Source organism: Lemur catta, chromosome 2 (assembly GCF_020740605.2).
Source record: "Lemur catta isolate mLemCat1 chromosome 2, mLemCat1.pri, whole genome shotgun sequence".
NCBI classification, from domain to species: Eukaryota; Metazoa; Chordata; class Mammalia; order Primates; family Lemuridae; genus Lemur; species Lemur catta.
In genome coordinates, this window is record NC_059129.1 from 13,391,005 (window position 1) to 13,412,925 (window position 21,921).

Below are 21,921 nucleotides of genomic sequence, written 5' to 3' on the forward strand. Positions count from 1 at the left end.
TCACTCTAGCCCGGGCAACAAAGCGAGCCTCTGTCTCAAAAAAAAAAAAAAAAAAAAAGCAAGTCATGCTTATTGCTTCAACTTAGCTCATGGCCTAGAAATCCCATCTCCTATAAGCAAAGCAGACTAGACCACCTTTTAGGATCAGGAGCGAATAAAAGTGAGCCAGGATTTAGTTTGTTCCTGAGCCAAGGAAATGCCTCCTTCCCTGCATCTGACAACTCAATTATAAAAGATAATCAGTTCTCAAAGGAGACCAAAGGCTACAGCTCCACCATTCTATCCACATCTGCGATCCCTCCCTAGAGACTTTTCTTGGAACTGGTAAGTATTTGTGCTCGTGTGTTTGCTCATATTTATAAGGAGGTTTGTTTGCCTTATGGATTCATTCTCTGCACTGCAATCTCAAAGATTCTCTGACTACTGACCTACTCCCTGTCTTTTCCCCAATTTACCTAGGCAATTCTCTGTCTGACCCAAATGCTAGGCCAGTTTCAACTCTTCTCTTTGGCCCGGTGTTCCAGACTGGGATGTGGACCCTGTTGCCAAACAAAGCAAAAATTTGCTGCTCAGATCATCAAATATTCTGGCTCCAGGCCCCTAGGCCAAGCAGTTCCCCAGGACTTTAATTTTGCAAAGGATGTGCTAGACCAGTGGTCCCAACTGGAAAAGGTTAAGACTTGTTGTTTTCTAACTTTGAAATATTGGGCAAGGCCAGCTGTGTAAGCTGTCCAAATATCATGAGATTCAAATCCTATCTATGGCTTGCACCAGAAAGGACAAATTTGGAGGAAAAGAATTACAGCAAAATAACTGAGAACACAGGCTTGAAAGTCAGATGGATTTGTGTAGAAATCCTGGCTCTGACACCAAGTAACTATGCAACCTTCTAGAATCTTGGTTTCCTTGTCAGTAAAATGGAGATATTAGTAGAGCCTGTTTCATAGTGTTGTTGAGAAGATTAAATGAGATAATCAATAAAAAGTGCACAACACGCGACTTGAAAGCTCATAAACACTCAATAAGTTAGGTTTTCTTGTCACTAGTAACATTATTGTCAGAGTGATACGATTTGTTTCTAATCAATAAACATTTTGGGATATCTCCTAACACATACAAAATTTCAGAGACCAAACACGAAAAAAGCTAACAGTATCTTTTTTTTTTTTTTAAGCAAAAGATAGCCACAAAGTGCTGAAGCGTGGGAGGCAGGGAGTACCAAAGGAAATAAGTGTGCATCTGGATAATGGAAGTTAGAAAGATTTGGTGAAGAAGGGGTATTTACTGCACCCTGAAGAATGATTATAATTTCAACAAAAGACATGGAGAAAGATGCTCTAGTCTGGGACAACTGAATGGCAGAAAGATAGCAGGAGGAATATTCACAAGCAGTTTGGCTTAGTACAGGGCCATAGAAACGAGTATTGAATTAGGAGGCAAAAAAGGCACGAAGCAGCCTAAATTTGAAAGGCCCTGCTGTGTGGAGTTGCCTCCCTCATTTCATTCTCTAGCTGGGAGACCTGGGAACAAGCCATTTTAACTCTCCAAGCCTCACTTCCCCCATCTATCTAGTGGGACTGCTGGTGCTGGCAGGAGAATCCAGTACTGGGCGAGGGTGGATAGGGAAAGGGTAGCGAGGTGAACACTGTTTGCATGTGGATGGATGGTTGTCCCTGCAGCCCCCTCTCTTCCTCCAACTCCAAGCTGACCCTCCTCTTCTCCATCACTCCTGTTGGGGGTGGGGAATGCCTCCCCTCCACCCCCACCAATTCTGTCTATTGTAATGAGAGGTCTAAAACCCTCAGAACAGGGTAACTGTCAGAAGCTGGGTTTCTCCGGAGTAGGTGGAAAAAAGAGAAGAAAGGTGAGAGAAAGAGATGTAGGGAGGAAGAAAGTTGTAAAAGAAGAAAGAAATGAAGTTAGGGAGGTAAGAAAGAAAGAAAGGAGGAAGGGGAAAGAGGTGAGAGGAGAGAAAGAGAGACAGGACAGAAAGGAGGAATAAAGGAAGGAAGGAACAAATGAAAGAAGGAAGGGACGGAGGGAGAGAGAAATGGACCTTACTTCCCCCAAGGAGGAAAACCTGTGTCATTTGGCACAGAGGAGAAGGTACAATCAGAACTGGAGATGCTTTGAAAGTTCTAGGTATCTTCATCCGTGCCTTCACTAAACAGTACTGGAAAATAAATTATTTCCTCCTCAAAAACTGCTCTACTAAAGAACAAGTTGCAATGGGCAATAGGTATGTTTTGGAGCAAGAATGGAATCAGAATGGACTAGGAGGAGGGCACTCTTTCTTTACTAACAGGCTCATGCCTTGACAAATCTTTGCTAGCTCCCCACAGGGCCGGTTTCACCACTCCACGGGCCAAGTTCTCTCAGGTGGGGAGGCAAGGGGGTCCTTTCCTGGGCTCCAGCCTGACATTATGCTGAAACCTGCCAGTGCTGCCGCTACATATTTAATGTGCTGTAAACATTAAATCTGTCCTACCAGTTAGGAACAGTGTGTGCTTCCAGTGCCCCAGGGATCCTGGCCTCTCTTCAAGATCACTTGAGGATGGTATCTGACACATGGGGCCTCCAGTAGCCAATGTTCACGCTGACTAATATTCAATATTTTGAACATCGTCCTGCCTAGGATGGACTCAGGGGGCCTCACCCTGCCCTCTGGGAGGTTGATGCCAAAGGAGAAGACAAATGGAGCTTTGAAAGGATGGCTTGTCTCTCCCGGAAGGCAGCCAGCATCCTCTCGGACACCTGTGCCCTTAGCTGCAGAGATCGGCTGATGATAATCCTGCCCCCAACAGCCGAGACCTACGGGATCTGCCTGGCCTGTGTGCGACTGGGTAAGGCATGGGACAGTGGCTCCCTGGGTTGGAGGCTCATGTGAATTCCAGCCTCAATCATTCACAGAATGGAGGATGTTAGAGGGATGTCCTGGTACTTGAATTCTTCCCACAGTGTGGAGGTCTTTAAACAGGCCTAGATTTGGGTCCACTGTTCACCACCTATATACCATTATGCCTTTCTGAGCCTCTGTTTCCTTGTCTGTGAAATAGAGACAGTAAGAGTAGCAGTCTTATAGGATTGTTGTAAAGATACATAACCCAAACAGAGTCCTTAGCTACCTTGGAGGCCATTTATCATCTCAAGGAAACATAGACCTCTGTCCAAACACAGTCAACATCAAAGTGGAAGACAGAGCAGGCACACCTTGGCCTCAGTTTGCCCATCTATAAACTAAAGAGTGTGGAAACATCTCTAAAAGGCCTAAAGGAGTCCAGTATTATTAGAGTCCTTGAGAATCACCCTCAACAAGCCTGGGATCAGCTTTTGGATTCTGCTGGGATAGAGCTACTACTTCTGGGCACCCCATCGAAGACTCTGAGGCTCACTCCTCCAACACAAACACCACTAGCAGGGCATGCCTTGATCATAAGCCACTTCACAATAGAGACAAAGGAAGGATATTGGAAAGGAGCCCACCCCTAATATCATTCGTCTTTGTCTGCTATTATACCTGACTTTTTATTCTTAGGCTGGAGACATACATTTTTTGGTAATTGGGAGGCTCCTATGGAAAACAACAAAGTACCCTGGGATGGGCCAAACTTACATCATTATGAGTTGCCACCACTGGCCTAGCCTATTGCCTTTGCCTGCTAACCAGGCTGCCACATGAGAAAACCCTAAAAAGTGGTTCAAAGAGTGGTGTCCTAGAGAATGCCAGCTGTCAGTTGCGTGAGGCACACAGAAGACAGGAAGGGAGTGAGCCCTGCCCTCAAGCCTACCCAGGCTCCTAACGCTTTTCCAGTCCCCAATGGACTGAGTTATCCTGAGAGACAAATGATCTATATCTGAGAAAGGACATGGCCCACTTCAGTCTGAGCCACCAGAAACTCTTCCTATCTGATGTCAAGTTACACAAAGTGATTTTCTTGGCTATGTCCAGCATAGAGTCTACAAGTACCAGTCCAAAAGGGGGGCTATCATTTGTACTTAAAATAACTAATTTTTTTAAATTGATGGCATTAAGCCATCTGCTTAACAGATATTAATGAAGCCTCTTTTGTGGCCTTTTCAGGAATCACCTTTGTGCCTGGGACCCCCCAGCTGACTGCCAAGGAAATTCTCTATCGATTATGCATGTCTAAGGCCCAGTGTGTTGTGGCCAACGAGACTGTGGCCCCAGTAGTGGACTCAGTCATGTCCGACTGCCCAACCTTGAAGACCAAGCTCCTTGTGTCAGATAAGAGTTATGACGGGTGGCTGGATTTCAAGGAGTTGATTCGGTAAGTGGGCACTGAAAATGAAAATGCTTAAATTAAATAAATGCCTGATTTTGGAAGATGGGATGAAATATGAGAAGGTGGTATGAGTGGTCAGAATGGGACGCTGGACAGCAATTTCTAGTCCTGAAACCAGAGTGTGCTCCAACACAAGAATCCCTGATCTGGCTTATAAGTTCCCAGTCTGAGTGAGAGTCTCATCTCCTGATTCATACTTGAGGGTGCATTCTGGAAGAGGGTAAAAAAATAGATGATAGAAATATAGATGACCAATGAACACATTAAAAAAACAAAACAAAAAACATTTATCGTCACTAGGATATGGTTAAAACAATGAGATGATGCCATGTTCATCCTCAGGTGAGCCAAATACAGTAGTCCCTCCTTGTCCATGGTTTTTGAGAGACAGAGAAAGAAAGACAGATACCACATTCACATAACTTTTATTATAGTATATTGTTATAATTGTTCTATTTTATTATTTATTATTAGTTATTGATAATTTCTTACTGTGTCTAATTTATAAGTTAAACTTTATCCTAGCTATGTAGATATGGGGAAAAACATAATGTAATACAGGGGTCAGTACTATCTGTGGTTTCAGGCATCTCCTGGGGTCTTGAAATGCATCCCTCATGGATAAAGGGGAACTACTGTATTAAGTATGATAATTATAAATGTCATCTCTAGAGGGTAACATTTCAGCGTTCAGGGATATGAAAGAGACCATGACAGGCAAAGTCCCTGCCCTCGTGGAGCTTATATTCTAGACAACAAAATGGACCACAAACAAGAAAGCACATAAATGATCAAGATAACACAGGATGCAAAAGAAGCCCCAAAGTAAAACAGGTAAATGAGATAAAGTAACCTGATGTCTGTGGAGATGGTTTTATTTATGGGATTATTTTAGATGTGGTGGCTTCTGTGGACAGGACATTTAGGCTGAGATTGGAACACCATGGAGCCAGCCTTTTGAAAATCTGTAGGAATAATGTCCTTGGCATGGGAACACTAAGGTAAAGGACTTGAGATGGGAATGAGCTTGACCTGTTTGAGGAGCAGAAAGAATACCAGGGCACCCAAAATTGGTGAGTGAGGAAGAGAGTGGGAAGGGAGGAGTGAGGAGAGCAAGGGAGGGAGAGACTGCAGTGGGCCCTGTGGGTCATGTAGGGAGCAGTCTGGGGGACACTAAGGGGAAGGTATTGATTTGACTGACATTTTAAAAATTCACTCGGCCATTGTGTGAACAATGGGAGCCAAGAGAGGTAGCAAAAAGACACTGTTTCCGTCATACAAGTGAGAGGCCATGCTGGTGTGGTGGCAGTGGAGACTCGGCTGGGAAGAGGTGAGGCAAATGAGGAACTTGCCTCAGGGACAAAATTTAAAGGGGCACTGAAAAATTCAATGATCAAGAGAAATAATATTTTAATTTTAAAATAATTTTTAAATTAAATTATAAAAATTTTTATAATTGAAGTTTTAAAATTTATATATGATTTTAAGTATTTATTTTGTACCTTTATATTTTGTTTATAATTTTAGTAATTTTATAATTTTTTAATAATTTTAATTTTTTAAGTAAAAAATAAAATTGGCAAACTTCACCCAATAGACCAGCTACCTGTTGCTTTAGGGGGGGTTGTTTTTTTTTCTTTTTCAGAATATTATGGGGGTACAAATATTTTGGTTACATATAATGCCTTTGCCTTGCCTAAGCCAGGGCTACAAGCCTGCCCTTCTCCCATACAGTGCACTCCACCCCCCACCACCCATCTCCTACCTGACCAGCACCCAATGAATATTACTTCCATGTGAGCACCTTAGCTTTGATCACTTAGTACCAATTTGATGGCAAGTACATGTGGTGCTTGTTTTTCCATTCTTATGATACTTCACTTTGAAGGATGGGCTCAAGCTCTAACCAGGATAATATAAGAGATGCTAGTTCACTATTGTTTTTTGTAGTTGAGTAGTAGTCCGTGGTATACATATACCACATTTTATTAATCTACTCATGTATTGATGAGCACTTGGGTGTTTTCCACATCTTTGCAATTGTGAATTGTGCTGCCATAAACATTCGAGTGCAGATGTCTTTATTATAAAATGTCTTTTTTTCCTTTGGGCAGATGCCTACTAGTGGGATTGCTGGATCAAATGGTATTTCAATAGCTCTTTGAGATATCTCCAAATTACTTTTCACAGGGGTTGTACTAATTTGCCGTCCCACCAACAGTGTAAGAGTGCTCCTATCTCTCCACATCCATGCCAGCATTTGTTGTTTTGGGACTTTCTGATAAGGGCCATCCTCACTGGAGTTAGGTGATATCTCATTGTGGTTTTGATTTGCATTTCCCTAATGATTACAGATGTTGAGTACTTTTTTATATGTTTGCTGGCCATTATTCTGTCTTTTGAAAAGTTTCAGTTCATGTCCTTTGCCCACTTTTTGATGGGGTTGTTTGATTTTTTTTTTCTTATTAATTTTCTTAAGTTCTATATAGATTCTTGTTATCAGCCCTTTATCAGATGTGTAGCATGCAAATATTTTCTTCCATTCTGTAGGTTATCTATTCACTCTAAGATAGTTTCCTTGGCTGTGCAGAAGCTTTTTAATTTGATCAGGTCCCATTTATTTATTTTTGTTGCTGCTGTGATTGCTTGGGGGGGTCTTCTTCATAAATTCTTTGCCTAGGCCAATGTCTATAAGAGTTTTCTCAACATTTTCTTCTAGAATTCTTAAGATTTCATGCCTTAGGTTTAAGTCTGTTAGCCATTATGAGTTGATTTTTGTGAGAGATGAGAGGTGGGGATGCAGTTTCAATCTTCTGCACGTTTATCTAGTTTTCCCAGCACCATTTATTGAATAGAGATTCTTTTCCCCAATGTATATTTTTGTCTGCTTTGTCAACGATTAGATGACAATATGAGGATGGTTTCATATCTGGGTTCTCAGTCCTGTTCCAAAGGTCTACATTCTCTGTTCTTGTGCCAGTACCATGCTGTTTTGGTTACTATAACCTTGTAGTAAAGCTTGAAGTCTGGTAGACTAATGCCTCCCAATTTGTTCTTTTTGCTTAAGATTGCTTTGGCTCTATGAGGTCTTCTCTGGTTCCACATGAAGTGTAGAATTATTTTTTCTAAATCCGTAAATGATGATGATGGTATTTTGATAAGGATTTCATTAATTCTGTAGATCACTTTAAGTAGTATGGACATTTTAACAATATTTATTCTGCCAATCCATGAGCATGGTAGGGTTTTCCATCTGTTTACATCTTCTACAATTTCTTTTCTCAGCATTTCATAGTTCTCCCTATATAGGTCTCTCACTTCCTTTGTTAAATATATTCCTAAATATTTAATTTTCTTTGATGCTATTGTGAAAGGTGTTGTGTCTTTGATTTGCTTTTCGACTTGACTGTTATTGGCATATATGAATGCAACTGATTTGTATGAATTGATTTTGTATCCTAAGACTTTACTGAATTCATTTATCAATTCCAGGAATCTCTTGGCTGAATCCTTGGGATTTTCTAGATTTTCTAGATATAATATCATATTGTCAGCAAAGAGTGAGAGTTTGACCTCTTCTGCCCCCATTTGAACACCCTTAATTCGCCTCTCTTTTCTGATTGTTCTGGCAAGGACTTCTAGCACTATGTTGAATAGAAGTGGATATAGGGGGCAACCTTGTCTGGTTCCAGTTTTAAGTGGGAATGCTTTCAATTTTTCTCCATTCAGTATGATACTGGCTGTGTGTTTATCCTATATGGCTTTAATAATTTTAAGGTATGTCCCATCTATGCCTATTTTGTCAAGAGTTTTTATCATAAAAGTGTGCTGGATTTTGTCAAATGCTTTTTCTGTATCTATTGAGAGAATCATATGGTCTTTGTTCTTGCTTTTATTTATGTGGTGAATTGCATTTATAGATTTGCATATGTTGAACCATCCTTGCATCTCTGGGGTAAGGCCCACCTGCTCATGATGAATTATTTCTGTGATGTCTTATTGAATTCATTTTGCTAAGATTTTTTGAGAATTTTTGCATCTATATTCATGAGGGATATTGGTCTGTAGTTATCTTTTTTTGTTGTGTCCTTTCCTGGCTTTGTTATCAAGGTGACACTGGCTTTTATAAATAAAGTTTTATTGGAACAAGGGGCAAGATTAGGGTGACCAAGTAAGGTGAGTCAGGAAAGTGCCAGGTTGGACACAGCTTGTGCAAAGACCGTATCTGAAGCCTGGCTAAATTCCATTCCCACATCATACTGGGAATACTTGACCAGTGCGGGAGCTGCCATTGTCCTGAATTTATTTCAAATTTTGATAATTTGTTAATCATAGATTTTTACATTAGTTTTGATTTTTAAAAATATTTCACTAAATATTATTTATCCTGACTACTGAATTTGTTGTTGTACCTTAAATATCATTCCAGTGACAAATGTTTTACTTGCTTCACCTTAGTCCCAGCCCTGAGGAGAGACAGTGAGGAGAGACAGACTCATGACTTGTTTGAGGGTAGTGCTGTCAAGGCTTGCCAATAGTTACATTGGAATAGGCATGTAGGTAGTAAGTGGGTAGATAGGGAAAAAGAGACAATAAGGATTACTACAGATTTTTGGTTTGAGCAATTGGATGAATAGAGGTTCATTTAGTGAGAAAAAACAGACTGTAGAGTAAATACATCATATATTTTTTATGCAACAAAAATCAGTGTAAAAAATTTTTAAAGGAAAACATGGTAGCTGCCCCTGTAACAAATCATCCCCCAATATACCAAAATATGAGCTGTTGTTTTCAAAAAGCAGAATAAAACCAGGGGCCTAGGCTCTAAATCAGAAAACCTCAGTTTAGAACTCACTGTTTCCTCTTTTATGACTTACAGAGTTGCCCCTCCAAAGCAGACCTTCATGGGAACCAGGAGTCAAGACCCAATGGCCATATTCTTTAGCAACAGGAAAATGGAAGCTCCCAAACTGGTTGAGTATTCCCAGTATGGTTTGGGAATGGAATTCAGCCAGGCTTCAAGGTACAGTCCTTGCATAGTCTGTACAGATCTAAAAGCTCCTCTCTTTGAGGTAAAGGGAGAATGTCATGGAACTAAAGCTAAGAAAGGAATTTCTTACTCAAGACTGCAGAAATTGTCAATACTGAGAGAAGGCTGAAAAGCAGGATGGGAGGGTGTACATGAAAGGAACAAAAACAAGTTATTATAGACTAAAAACTTAAGAATCTGTGAAAAAAGAGAAAGAGCAGTGAATCCATGTACCTGGGGAGGGATCCAGGGTGATTACCCAAAAAACACTTACGTTGTAGTTACTTGTTCTTCTATACTTCTAGCACCACGGTGAACAATTACATTGACCACTGTATGTAGTGATAAATACAGAGGTGGAGTCACAATTATGTGGGGCCTGGATTCTAAAGTCAGCCTCTAAGATGAAAATCACATGTCATCACATTACCCCTTTTTAAAAAAAAATATTTAAATAGCTCGTGGATACTGTACTATCTCTTGGCTAATCCAATTTTTCCTCCAGCACTGAAGCTGATTTCAATCTCTTTGTTTGAACACCTGAAGTGATTGGCTTGCATTTCCATTGGTTTGTCTTCCTAAGATAAGTGATTGTGTATTGTGACTCCAGACTCAAGTTCTCTTAACAAACTTTACCCAAGGGTCCCTTAGGGGAAATTGGTATATGTGTTATCTACTCTCATCTCAAAGTTTTTAACTCTCATGAGCTATAATGGCCGGCAGAAATCAGGTACAGGATTAGAATAGGAGAAACTGAGATCATTTATTTATTCAACCCATTAATTAATAAAATTGCCTACTGAAGAACTTCTAAGGCCCCCTAAAACCATGGAACCTGCAAGGCAATGTCATGACAATTAAGACAGATACTGACAGAATTTAAGGAGATTCCACTGGATTCATGGCCTCATAAATAGCCTTTGCTTGTTCTCACTTGAGTGGTGTCTGTTTATCTCCACAGCAAGTATTGTTGTTAATACCAACAGGAGAGAATTCAGATGTTTTTTCTTATTTCTCTTTAGACAGTGGATGGACCTCCAGCCAACAGATGTCTTGTGGAGTCTGGGTGATATCTTTGGTGGCACTTTATCTCTGAGCAGTGTCTTGGGAGCTTGGCTCCAAGGAGCCTGTGTGTTTCTGTATCGTATGCCAACCTTTTGCCCAGAAACTGTTCTAAATGTAAGACCAGTTCCTTATGTAGGCTGTTTGAGACAAAGGCCCGAGGAAGGCATTAGCAGTAGCCATAACTCATGCCCCAAATTAATAAATAAATTAAGAAATAAATTTGGACTGTAACCCTTGACTTGAAGATGTTCTCCCTACTTCTGAAAGAAACACCCTCTCACTTCTCTAGGACCTTTGGAATTAAGAGGACTTGGCTACTTTATTCGTAGCACTGAAAAACTTTTAAAAGGCAATAATGACAATGAAGAAGATGATAATATTTAATGTTAATAGCCATTACCATTTATTGACTACCTACTGACACTTCATGTGTATTATTTCATTTCACCTCCCCAACAACCCTGGAGGTAGGAACTGGGGAAGCTAAGGCTCAGAGATTTTAAATAGCTAGCTCAAGGAATAGCAGAGATGGAACTAGGAATCAAACACTCATCTATTAGACTCTAGAGCACAATCTCTAAACTGCTTTTCTATCTCCAAACTGCCTCCTCAATCCAAAATTTTATTGCCAACCTCCAGGCTTATTATTTAAAGCAACAAAGATCTAAACAAGGGAGTTTTAGGATCCAGAACTAAATGGCTAGCTGTGTATCCACTCAGTTATTGGATGATAACTCCTAGATTCAGATAACTAAAGCTAAATTCTCTTCCAAGGCTAGAGGGTGAGGAATTGCTAAATCCTGAAGATAAAGGATTTGCCCCAGCTGAGTCTCAAAGTCAGATCTTCTTCCCTAGACATTTTCTCCCAACAGTCTCACTGTCTTTCCTATCTTCACATACAGATTTGGTTTTTCCTTCCTTTGGGGCCCAGGCCCTGTCCAGGTTTCCCATCACCACTCTATGTGGAAAGCCAGGAATGTACCAGGAACTGCTTCAACATAAGAATTTCACCAGGTAAGACAGGATCTCTCAGAAGGGAGTCCACTTCCACCCACGGAATGAGAATAGGAACTCAATTTATTGAAGTAGATAAAATTCTATCCTTCATTAACATACTGTTCTTGTTGCCATTTATGACAATAACTCCATCAGGGTGTGGGATTTTTATTCCCTTCCACCATCACAAAAATCAAATACACATAAAATGAACTGTAGGTTTATAAAAGGTATTTACTACTATTCTATCTCTGCCTAGGGCCCCGTGGAAACTTCTCATAATATCCAGAGTCTTTGAGCCCAGTTTGTAAAACTGGTGGCTCTCTTTCCATCACCAGACTTCAGAAAATTAGTTTCTGCTTTATTTTACCATTTCTGAAACATCCTTCACACACATTTCAGGCTTTAGGGGAGGTAATGAAATTCTGAAGAGTTTCTGCAGAAGGCTAGATTCCTGCCATCAGTTAGTACTGACTGATTCACTTTTTAACATGAACATCTCTTGCGTAGAAGCGTAAATGAGAGTCTTCATGGAGACTGATCCAACTGGATGTATGAATAGATTATCTAATAGAATACTAATAAGAACATCAGCTACCACCTAATGAGTACCTCCTATATATCTGGCAATATCTGTATCAGTTTTCCAAGATTTTTTTTTACAACAGACCTATTATTGGTAGAAATATTCACCAAGTCTAAGAACAACTTTTGATGCCTCTCCAGCTACAGATTCAAGAGTCTGAAGCATTGTGTGGCTGCAGGAGGATCCATCAGCCCTGGGGTGATAGAAGACTGGAAATGCATCACTAACTTGGACATCTATGAAGGCCATGGACAGACAGAAACTGTAAGTGGATGCTGATTCAGCCAGATAGCCAAATTTGTCCATTCACTGTATAAGCACATTGTCAAAGCAGTAGGCACACAGTAGAAATGCAAAAAGCTAGATCCTGAGCACAGGAAAAAGAATCAGCTTAAACTAGAAGGACACGTCTTCCACAGTAAAACAAAGAATTATGGGTACAGAAAAATGTAGATTAGATTACAGGTTTCACAGCAGGAAGTTGAGCTAGTTTCCACCTGACAATTCCTGTGAAGTAGAAGCAATGACATCTGATAAGAGTGGGTAAATGGTGGGCTAGGAGTCTAAGTGGAGAATGTTTAAAATTATCATTGCTGAAAATGGAAAAGAGAGCAGATTATGGAAATGAAGGAGAAATGGGTAATGATAATGGTACATTTGGAGTTGGTGAGCATTCATTTTTAAAGTCACTATCTCTGTAGTTGTGTGATTTTTCTCTAATATTACTCTGAAATATAGATACAAGCATGGTGAAAGTGGACAGTTGGATTGAAACATGATTAAGGCTTTGCCAAGGTACAATGAAAAGACGGTGGATAAGGGGGGCCATCTAAAGATATTGATGAGAAAATGGCTAAAATGAAAGACTGAAGAGGAAGGGCAAGATGGCTGACTAGAGTCATCACTTGCCAGACCGAGGGTAGGTAGTGTTTCAGATGGAGAGGGGAGAGAAGATGCAGTTCAGGTGTGGATCATAGTAAGAAGTGCTAGAGCCTGCTGGGGACATCATGGAGGAAAACTGCAAAGCAGAAAAGAAAGAAAATAAGAGAAAAAAGGTATCAATGAGGATTGAACCCAGAGAGGCTTGGAGCCCAGTGAAGAGGTCAGGGGGGATCCCCCTCTCCTACCCCCTCACCTTTGATGACCAGCAGGCTACCAAGTTTCTTGGAGGCTTTTCCACCCCCACGAGCTCCAGCGCTATAGCAAACACAGAATAGTGGGGAGAACTTGCATGATCCCAGAGCTTGGACATCCCATTCAGGGTTCCGCTCTAAAGAGAGTGACCTCAGAGCCCAGAAAGCCAGCTTTCTTCCATTAAGACTCATTCCTTCCTGCCCATCCCCCACCCACTACAACCAGGAGTCCACTTTGGAGTGGGAGTCTGGGGAGCAGCTGCCTGGGAGAGCTACACCGTGATCTGGGAGAGTGCCCATTCCCCCCACAGGAGACCCACCCTGTTGGATTAGAGTGGGTCCTCTGGTAAGGAAAATCCCAGCCCCCAGAGCCACAGCAACCAAACATCGTGTAATCAGGCACTAGGGCTGACCAAAAACTGCAGCTCCTCCTCTATCAAAGGCAACTAGGAAAGCAGTTTGAGCCAAGAATTTGGTGAGTGGCCACCTCTCTCCAGCAGGCACATACTCCAGGCTGAGGTCTCCACAGAGAATGGGGCCCATACCTCTTCCCTTGAAGGACCTGCAGTGGTCCTGGGGTGCCCTAGTTCTTTGAAAAGGTGAACAAAATTGATGGACCTCTTGCTACATTAGCCAGGAATAGAAGAGAAAGGACCCAAATAAGCTCAATCAGAAATGAAAAAGGAGATATCACAAATGATACCACAGAAATACAAAATATCATCTGTGAATACTATGAAAATCTTTATGCACATAAACTCAAAAATGTAGAGGAAATGGACAAATTTCTGGAAACACACTATCTCCCAAGACTCACTCCGGAAGAAACAGAACTCCTGAACAGACCATAACAAGCAATGAGACTGAAGCAACAATGAAAAATCTTCCACCACCAACAACAAAAAAGCCCTGGGCCAGATGGATTTATAGCCAAATTTTACCAGAGCTACAAAGAAGAGTTGGTACCTATTCTGCAGAAATTATTCCATAACATCAAGGAGGAAGGAATCCTCCCCAAGTTATTCTATGAAGCCAGTGTCACCTTGATACCAAAGCCAGGAAAAGACACACACAAAAGAAAACTACAGACCAATATACTTTATGAATATAGATGCAAAAATCCTCGATAAAATACTAGCAAACTAAATTCAACAGCATATCAAAAAAATAATCCACCATGACCAAATGGGCTTCCACCCAGGGATGCAAGGATGGCTCCACATACATAAATCAATAAATGTGATTTCCCACATAAACAGGAGCAAAAACAAAAATCATACAATCATATCAATAGATGCAGAAAAAACATTCAACAAAATTCAGCACCCTTTCATTATAAAAACCCTCAACAAACTAGGCATAGAAGGAGTTTATCTCAAAATTATAACAGCCATATATGACAAACCCACAGCCAGCATCATACTGAATGGGGAAAAGTTGAAAACATTCCCACAAAGAACTGGAAGAAGACAAGGACGCCTGCTGTCACCACTTCTATTCAACATAGTGCTGGAAGTCCTCGCCAGAGCAATCAGGCAAGAGAAAAAAAATTAAGCGTATCCAAATCATAAAAGGGGAGGTCAAACTATTGCTTTTTGTAGACGATATGATCTTATATCTAGAAAATCCCAAAGATTCCACCAAGAGACTCCTGAAATTGATAAATAAAATCAGGAAAGTCTCAGGTAAAAAATCAATGTACACAAATCAGTAGCATTCAGACTGAGAGTCAAATCAAAGACTCAATACCATTCATAAGTGCTACAAAGAAAATAAAATGCCTAGGAATATACGTAACCAAGGAGGTGAAAGATCTCTACAAGGAGAACTAGGAAACTCTGAGGAAAGAAATTGCAGATGATACACACAAGTAGAAAAATATATCATGCTCATGGATTGGTAGAATCAACATTGTTAAAACATCCATGTTACCCAAAGTGGTTTACAAATTCAATGCAACCCCCATCAAAATCCCAATTACATACTTCACAGATCTAGAAAAAAATAATTCTATGCTTTTTGTGGAACCAGAAAAGAGCCCAAATAGCCAAAGCAATCTTAAGCAAAAGAAACAAATTGGGAGTCATCACATTACCAGACTTGAAACTACTACATGGCTATAGTAACTAAAACAGCATGGTACTGGCATAAAAATAGAGACATAGACCAATGGAACAGAACAGAAAACTCAGATATAAAACCATCCACACACAGCCAAATGACCTTTGACAAAGCACAACAATATACACTAGGGAAAATAATCCATATTCAATAAATGGTGCTCGGAAAATTGGATAGCCACATGCAGAAGAATGAAATAGGACCATATCTCCTATCACTCTCCCAAATTAATTCAAGATGGATAAAGGACTTAAATGTAAGGCATGAAACCATAATAATTCTAAAAGAAAATGTTGGAAAAACTCTTTTAGATATCAGCCTAGGCAAAGAATTCATGAAGAAGACCCCAATGGCAATCACAGCAATAACAAAAATAAATAAATTGGACTTGATTAAATTAAAAAGGTTCTGCACAGCCAAGGAAATAATTAACAGAGCAAATAGACAACTTACAGGTTGTCTATGAGGGAAATGTAGTCTAAGTCCCCCACTTGGACTGTTTCTTTGTGGGAACCAAGCTATCCAGGATGGCCCATCTTCCCTGGTTCCTGTGAAATTCTAATAAATAAAAATTTCTCCATCTCATTACACCTGTGCTTGACTCAGAGAAGATCCAGTTTTCATGTCCTCTAAGGAAGATATTTGTGCTTTCTTTGGGGTAGCCCATATGCTGTGTGAAGTATCTCTCAGTGTCCCAAAACAATCACCTATTTTTAAAATACTTATTTTCTGTCAAAAATCTCAAAGATATACAAAAATAGATTAAATTGCACATTGAATTCTCATGTATCTATTGATCAGTTTCAACAATTACTATCTCATGGCTAATCCTGATTCATCAATACTCTAACCAATCTCAGAAATTATATTTTATTCAAAAATAGTTTTAGTATATATCTCTAAAAGAACTCTTTAAAAACATTCTATTATACTTAAAAGTTAACAATAATTCCCTCTTATTATTAAATATCTACTGTCCACATTTTTATCCACCATATAAGTCATGAATGTTTTTGTTTACCATTTGTTCCAATCAAGCCTACACATTGTGATTAGTTGGTAAGTCTTTTATATATCTTTTAATCTATGAATTTCCTCATTATGTTTTTTTGTTGTTGCATTCTATTACTTAAAGAAACTGAGTTGTTGGTCCTTTTGAATATTTCACAGCTTGGATTTTGCTAACTGCATCCTTACTGTGTTGTTTAACATGCTCCTTTGTTTCTCTGCATTTCCTGCAATCTGGTAAATATACCTAGATGTTTAATCAGATGCCTGTTTGATTTTTTTTTGTCAAGACTACTCCTTAAGTTATATGATGTTCTTCCATTAAAAAGCACATAATGTCTGGTTATTTCTTTTTTCATGATGACAGTAGCCATTAATGATTAATGACTGGATCCATTAATTCATTGCCTTTTTAAAGACAAAAACCTTGTGTGCATTTCTTTAAACAGGGTCTACTCTGTGCCACTTCTAAAAGAATGAAATTGAAGCCAGGTTCTCTGGGGAAGCCATTGCCACCTTATATTGTCCAGGTAGGAGGCCATAGTAATGATTATGAAATTATTGTTAACTGAGCTCTTACTGAGTGCCTGGTACTTGTCTATACCACTTAGCAATGTTATTAATATTAGATTATTTCATTTGCTCATGACAACAACCCTAGCATTGTGCCTAGATGCTAGAAGGAGATCGCTGGGAAAGGAAAGAGGGAGAAGAGCAAAACCCACTCCTGCCTACCAGACTGTGAATCCCAGACTGCCCCTCTCCCACAAGTAGACTTTCTGGCTTGGTAGGACTGCTTCAGCCCCTCCCTGGTGGCTTTCCCCAGCAGCCTGGGAGGTGATTTTTGACCCCTACCAAGACAGCTCTTGTGCCTGTCTTTGTGAAGCCTGAATTCAGGCTTACCCAACTGAACCCACCCAGCTTCACTCTTCCACCCACTTCTCCTGTGGTGGAGAATACAGAAACCCTTGGGAACTCCAGCCTCTGCCCTTTGCCTGGGGCATCTGAGTGCAAGTGCTTCTCCTGATTGACTAGAGCTTGTCACAGGTCCCAAAAAACACCACTGCAGCTGGCTTTTTCTTATTATCACCATCTACTGGCAGGCAGGACAAATTGTATAGTCTATTACAGCATTTATTGATTCAGTCATACAGGGTGTGGCTGGCTCTTACCCACAAGTGCCACCTACTAACTTAGAGAATAAACTGGGTATCCCATTATAATTCATACTGTCATGAAGACCACAGGGCTGAGGGGAGAAAAGGATTTCAAAGACCTCCATCTCCCTTTGTTGACAAGAGACAGGGAATCAGCCCACACATATAATACACCACCGTTACAGCCTACAGATAACTTGCAATTGAGAAAACCACCAGACTAAGGACATCTATAACCAAGGTGTCCATCCAGAACCTAGCCCTGAGCCAAAGGTCCTCACCTAATGTATGCTACAGGCATACCCTGAGGAGCAAGTGAGAAAAAAGTTCCAAATAAACATAAGGAAAATCAAGAAGTGACAGCTGCTCTAGATGAGAAGGAATCAGGACAAGACCTCCAGAAGTATGAAAAATCACAGTGAGCACACCAGCTCTCTAGCAATGGATCCCAACCAAAATGAAAATACTGAAATGACAGGTAAAGAATTCCAAATATGGATTGTGAGAAAGCTCAATGAGATTCAACAGAAAATGGAAAACCAACTCAAAGAAACTAGAAAAATAATTTAGGAAATGAATAAAAATTTTACTAAAGAGATAGAACAAACTGGAGATATCACAGCATCCTGATTATAAATTATATTACAAAGCTAAAGTCATTAACATAGTATGGTAGTCACATAAAAACAGATATATAGACCCATGGAACAGAAGAAAGATCCCAGAAATAAGTTCATGTATGTAAAGTCAACTAGTATTCATCAAGGGTGGTAAGAATACATGATAGGAAAAGGATCTTCAGGTAAATGTTGTTGGGAAAACTGAATGTCCACATGTGAGAGAATTAAATTGGACCCTTGTCTTGATCCACATACAAAAATCAACTAAAAATGGATTAAAGATTTAAACTAAGACCTGAAATTGTAAAACAGCTAGAGGAAAACATACAGGAAAAGCATCTTGACATTGGCCTTGACAATGACTTTTTGAATATGACACCAAAAGCACTGGCAACAAAAACAAAACAAACAAGTAAGATTGCATCAAACTAAAAAACTTCTGCACAGGAAAGGAAACAATCAACAAAATGAAAAGACAGTCTACAGAATGGTAGAAAATACTTGCAAACCATATAAAGGTGTGGTATAAACTCATCAAGTTGTATACAATAAATATGTAATATCAGTTGTACCTAAATAAAGTGGTTTTCTTAATTCAGGGAAGAAACGAGCAGAGGGAACAAACAAAGGGGGAAGACGGAAGAGGTATTTTTTAATTTATCAATACGAAGTATCATAAGTTTACTCCTTACCCCCTCAGGAAAAAAAAGTTCTTAAAGCTCCTTTAATAGTTTACCTAATTTCAGATTGTGGATGAAAACTCAAATATCCTGCCTATAGGGGAAGAAGGAAATATTGCAGTCCGTATAACACTAAAGCAACCTGCCTCTGTGTACTGCCCGCATATGGTAAGGGGAATTTAATTTTTTTCCAGATACTTTCATTGTTACTATTACTCATGGTGCCACAATTATAGGGTACTTTATGATTTTCCAAATACTTTGTCCCAACTTTTAATTTTTCAAATTTTCAAATCTACAAAAATGTTGAAATAATAGCACAATGAACACCTATCTGTACATCGTTCACCTATATTCACCTATTATTAAGATTTTGCCTTGTTAACTTTATATTTGCAAATTTTTGATGAGCCATTTGGGAGTAAGAGCAGACATCATGATATGTTGCCCTTAAATATTTCAGCATGACTCTCCTAAGAATAAGAACATCCTTCTTAACTATCATCACATCTAAGAAAATTAAAAATAATTCTTTAATATTATCTATTATACAGTCCATATTTAGATTTTCTTAATTGTACTCAATTGTGTTTTATAGCTTTTGAAAATCCAGAATTCAATCAAGGTTCACACATTTATTTGGGTTCTCGTATCTCATAGTTATTTTTATGTACAATTTTCCCACCACCTTTTTTTGTTTTTCATGATATAGACATTTTTTAAGAGTAGAGGCCTGTTGTGTTTGTCTAGATTTATCTGTTATTTCCTTATAATGAAATTCAGGATAGACATTTTTGGCAAGAATATTACATAGGTGATATATATTTCTTATTTTCTTATATTGGGAAACACTATATTATCTCATTTTGGGTGTGGATAATTTTGATTCTTTGGTTCAGGAGGTGACTGCCTAGTTCTCTTCATTGTAAAGGTACATTTTCTTCTTTTTAATTAGTAAGTAATCTGTGGGGTAACAGTTTGAGACTCTGTGAATATTCTACTCTCCAATCAACCTTCACACAATGATTTTAGCATCCATAGATGATTCTTTTCTGAATCAATTATTAAAATGGGAGTACAGAATGGTAATGTTCAAACTGCTATTTCTTATACTTTAATTAGGTGGCACTATTCTATAAAAAACTGTCCATTTTTTTTCTATAAAGAGGAGCTTTCTTTTAATTATTTTTTAAATATATTTTTAATTTATCCAGCCTTTTCCGATAATAAAACTGATGTATATTCAATATAGAAAACTTTGAAAAATATGGAAAAAGACCAAAGAAGAAAATTCTTTTCACTCATAATGCCACTATTATTACCTGCTATTAACATTTGGCAGGTATATATCCTTTATCATTTTTTATGCATATATATTATTTTATAAAATTGGGATTACCTTCTGTCTGCTGTTGTGAAGCCTGCTTTTTTACTTATGATCTTCAGATATTGGTATATCTTATATGATAACATTTTTAATAATTTCACAGTATCCTATCAAATGGAATATTGTGATCTATTTAACATATCCACTATTGTTGGAAATTTTGGTTATTTCCAACGTTTTATATTGTAAATACTGCTTTAATGAGCATCCTTATGAACTCTTTAAATGCCTCTTTGAGTATTTCTTATGGAGTTTTTGAGTTAAGGCCTAGCCAAAAAAAATTAAATGTTTTAATATTACAAATTTCTGTAAGAGGATAATGCTTAATATTTCCAATCTTTGGCAAGGCAACTTAAATATACTGAGATTTAACAATCTCTTTCTCACCTATAAGACTGAGATTCCAAAGAAAAGATATCTCATATGCCTACTGGGATAATTGTGCTATTTGAGAATGAGTTGCTTAAACAGTGTTTTATTGAAGTTCATTAGAACTTTAATAAGTCCATTAGATTGCTCATTAGAGCTAAGAATCTGGACAAATCTGTCATGCGGTTTCTATGGCAGTCTGAGTCCAATACCGTTAGACTCTGTAGATACTCCACAGAATGATCAAGCAAAATGGGCCTGTCTTGTGCAAAGGGGCTTCTGTACTAATCACATTCATGTGTTTCTGGAGTAAGAACTTTAAGCTAAAACCACCTTCTTCTGATGGAATGTTAGTCATAGGCAGTGTGAAAATAAAAGGCATAATTCAAAGACAGGGAGCAGTGACTGCATTTGACAGATGAGGAACCTAAGAAAACAGTAGCCAACATCCCTTACACTCAACTGTACCAGGCCCTATGCTAAATGCTATACTTGGATTGTTTCATTTAAGCCTCAGAACAAACCTTTGAGTAAAGTGCCATCATGATTCCTGTTTCCAGCTAGGGAAAAAAAAAAAAGGAACTGAAATTCCTTTCAGTTGACCAAGAGAGATGACCAAGCAAAGACCTTTGTGTTTGCTGAGTTTTCTATGTGGAGAGTCCCTGGAGAGTGGGGATCTGGTATTATTTTCCTCTGTCTCCCTTTGAGGCTAGCCACAGTCCTCAATTCACACCATTAAATGATTGTGGAAGGGAAGTAAATCTAGGTTTCTGGATTTGTTATTCTATCAGGTGAGCTGGGAGGAATATGCTTCAGCAAGAAGCCAAATGTTTTACCTCACAGGAGACAGAGGGATCATGGATGAAGACGGCTATTTCTGGCTCACTGGTAGAGCTGATGGCGTTGCCGATGTACTGGGTCAGAGGTTGTGAATGCCGTGGTTACTATTGAGCCTGGAGGCTGTGGGAGTTTGGAGAAGGCTGTGGACTGCCTCAGATACATGGACATTATAGAAAATTTGGAAAATGCAAACAAGCAAAAATAAAAAACAAAACTCATCTACAATCTTGTATTTTGGAGTATAGGCTTCTAGTCTTCATTCTTCTTATATATAAACTTTTTTTTTAGTGGAAATGAGTTTAAGGGGAAATGCTGTAGCATAACTTGTCTTTTTCACTCAACAATGTAATATAAATGTTTTCCTGTATAATTAAATATACATATAAATTCATTTTCAAATTTTAAGTGAGTTTATCATGTATAATAATCTTACATGAACAGCTCAATGAATGTTTACATACGTATATACCCCTGTAACCTTCTAGATCAAGATATAAGATATTTCCAACATCCTGGGCTCTCTTATGTCCTCATACCTTTGTGAAAGCTGTACTTCTTTCATAAACTTTGAACTGAATTTCTATGCCTAAAGAGAGTTTCAGGGACTGAGAAAAGTAGAAAAAATT

The 21,921-nt window shown here is 38.9% G+C and overlaps 1 protein-coding gene across 1 annotated transcript; it reads left to right on the forward strand.

The window, feature by feature from the left end:
• Positions 1-259: 259 nt before the first annotated feature.
• On the forward strand, positions 260-21,523 carry ACSM6 (acyl-CoA synthetase medium chain family member 6). Its single transcript, XM_045542727.1, has 11 exons — positions 260-324; positions 460-672; positions 2,636-2,843; positions 4,082-4,289; positions 9,184-9,327; positions 10,356-10,512; positions 11,330-11,412; positions 12,121-12,244; positions 16,692-16,772; positions 18,766-18,867; positions 21,247-21,523. The coding sequence occupies exons 2-11, from the start codon at positions 481-483 to the stop codon at positions 21,385-21,387; spliced, it is 1,440 nt and encodes a 479-aa protein (XP_045398683.1). The 5' UTR covers positions 260-324; positions 460-480; the 3' UTR covers positions 21,388-21,523.
• Positions 21,524-21,921: the final 398 nt, after the last annotated feature.

Bases quoted from the DNA above. Each gene is read 5' to 3' on its own strand.
- ACSM6 (XM_045542727.1), top strand. From the start codon at position 481: ATGCTAGGCCAGTTTCAACTCTTCTCTTTGGCCCGGTGTTCCAGACTG. The intron at 10,513-11,329 runs GTAAGACCAGTT...TTTGGGGCCCAG, and splicing joins GCCCAGAAACTGTTCTAAAT to GCCCTGTCCAGGTTTCCCAT. The intron at 11,413-12,120 runs GTAAGACAGGAT...ATGCCTCTCCAG, and splicing joins CAACATAAGAATTTCACCAG to CTACAGATTCAAGAGTCTGA.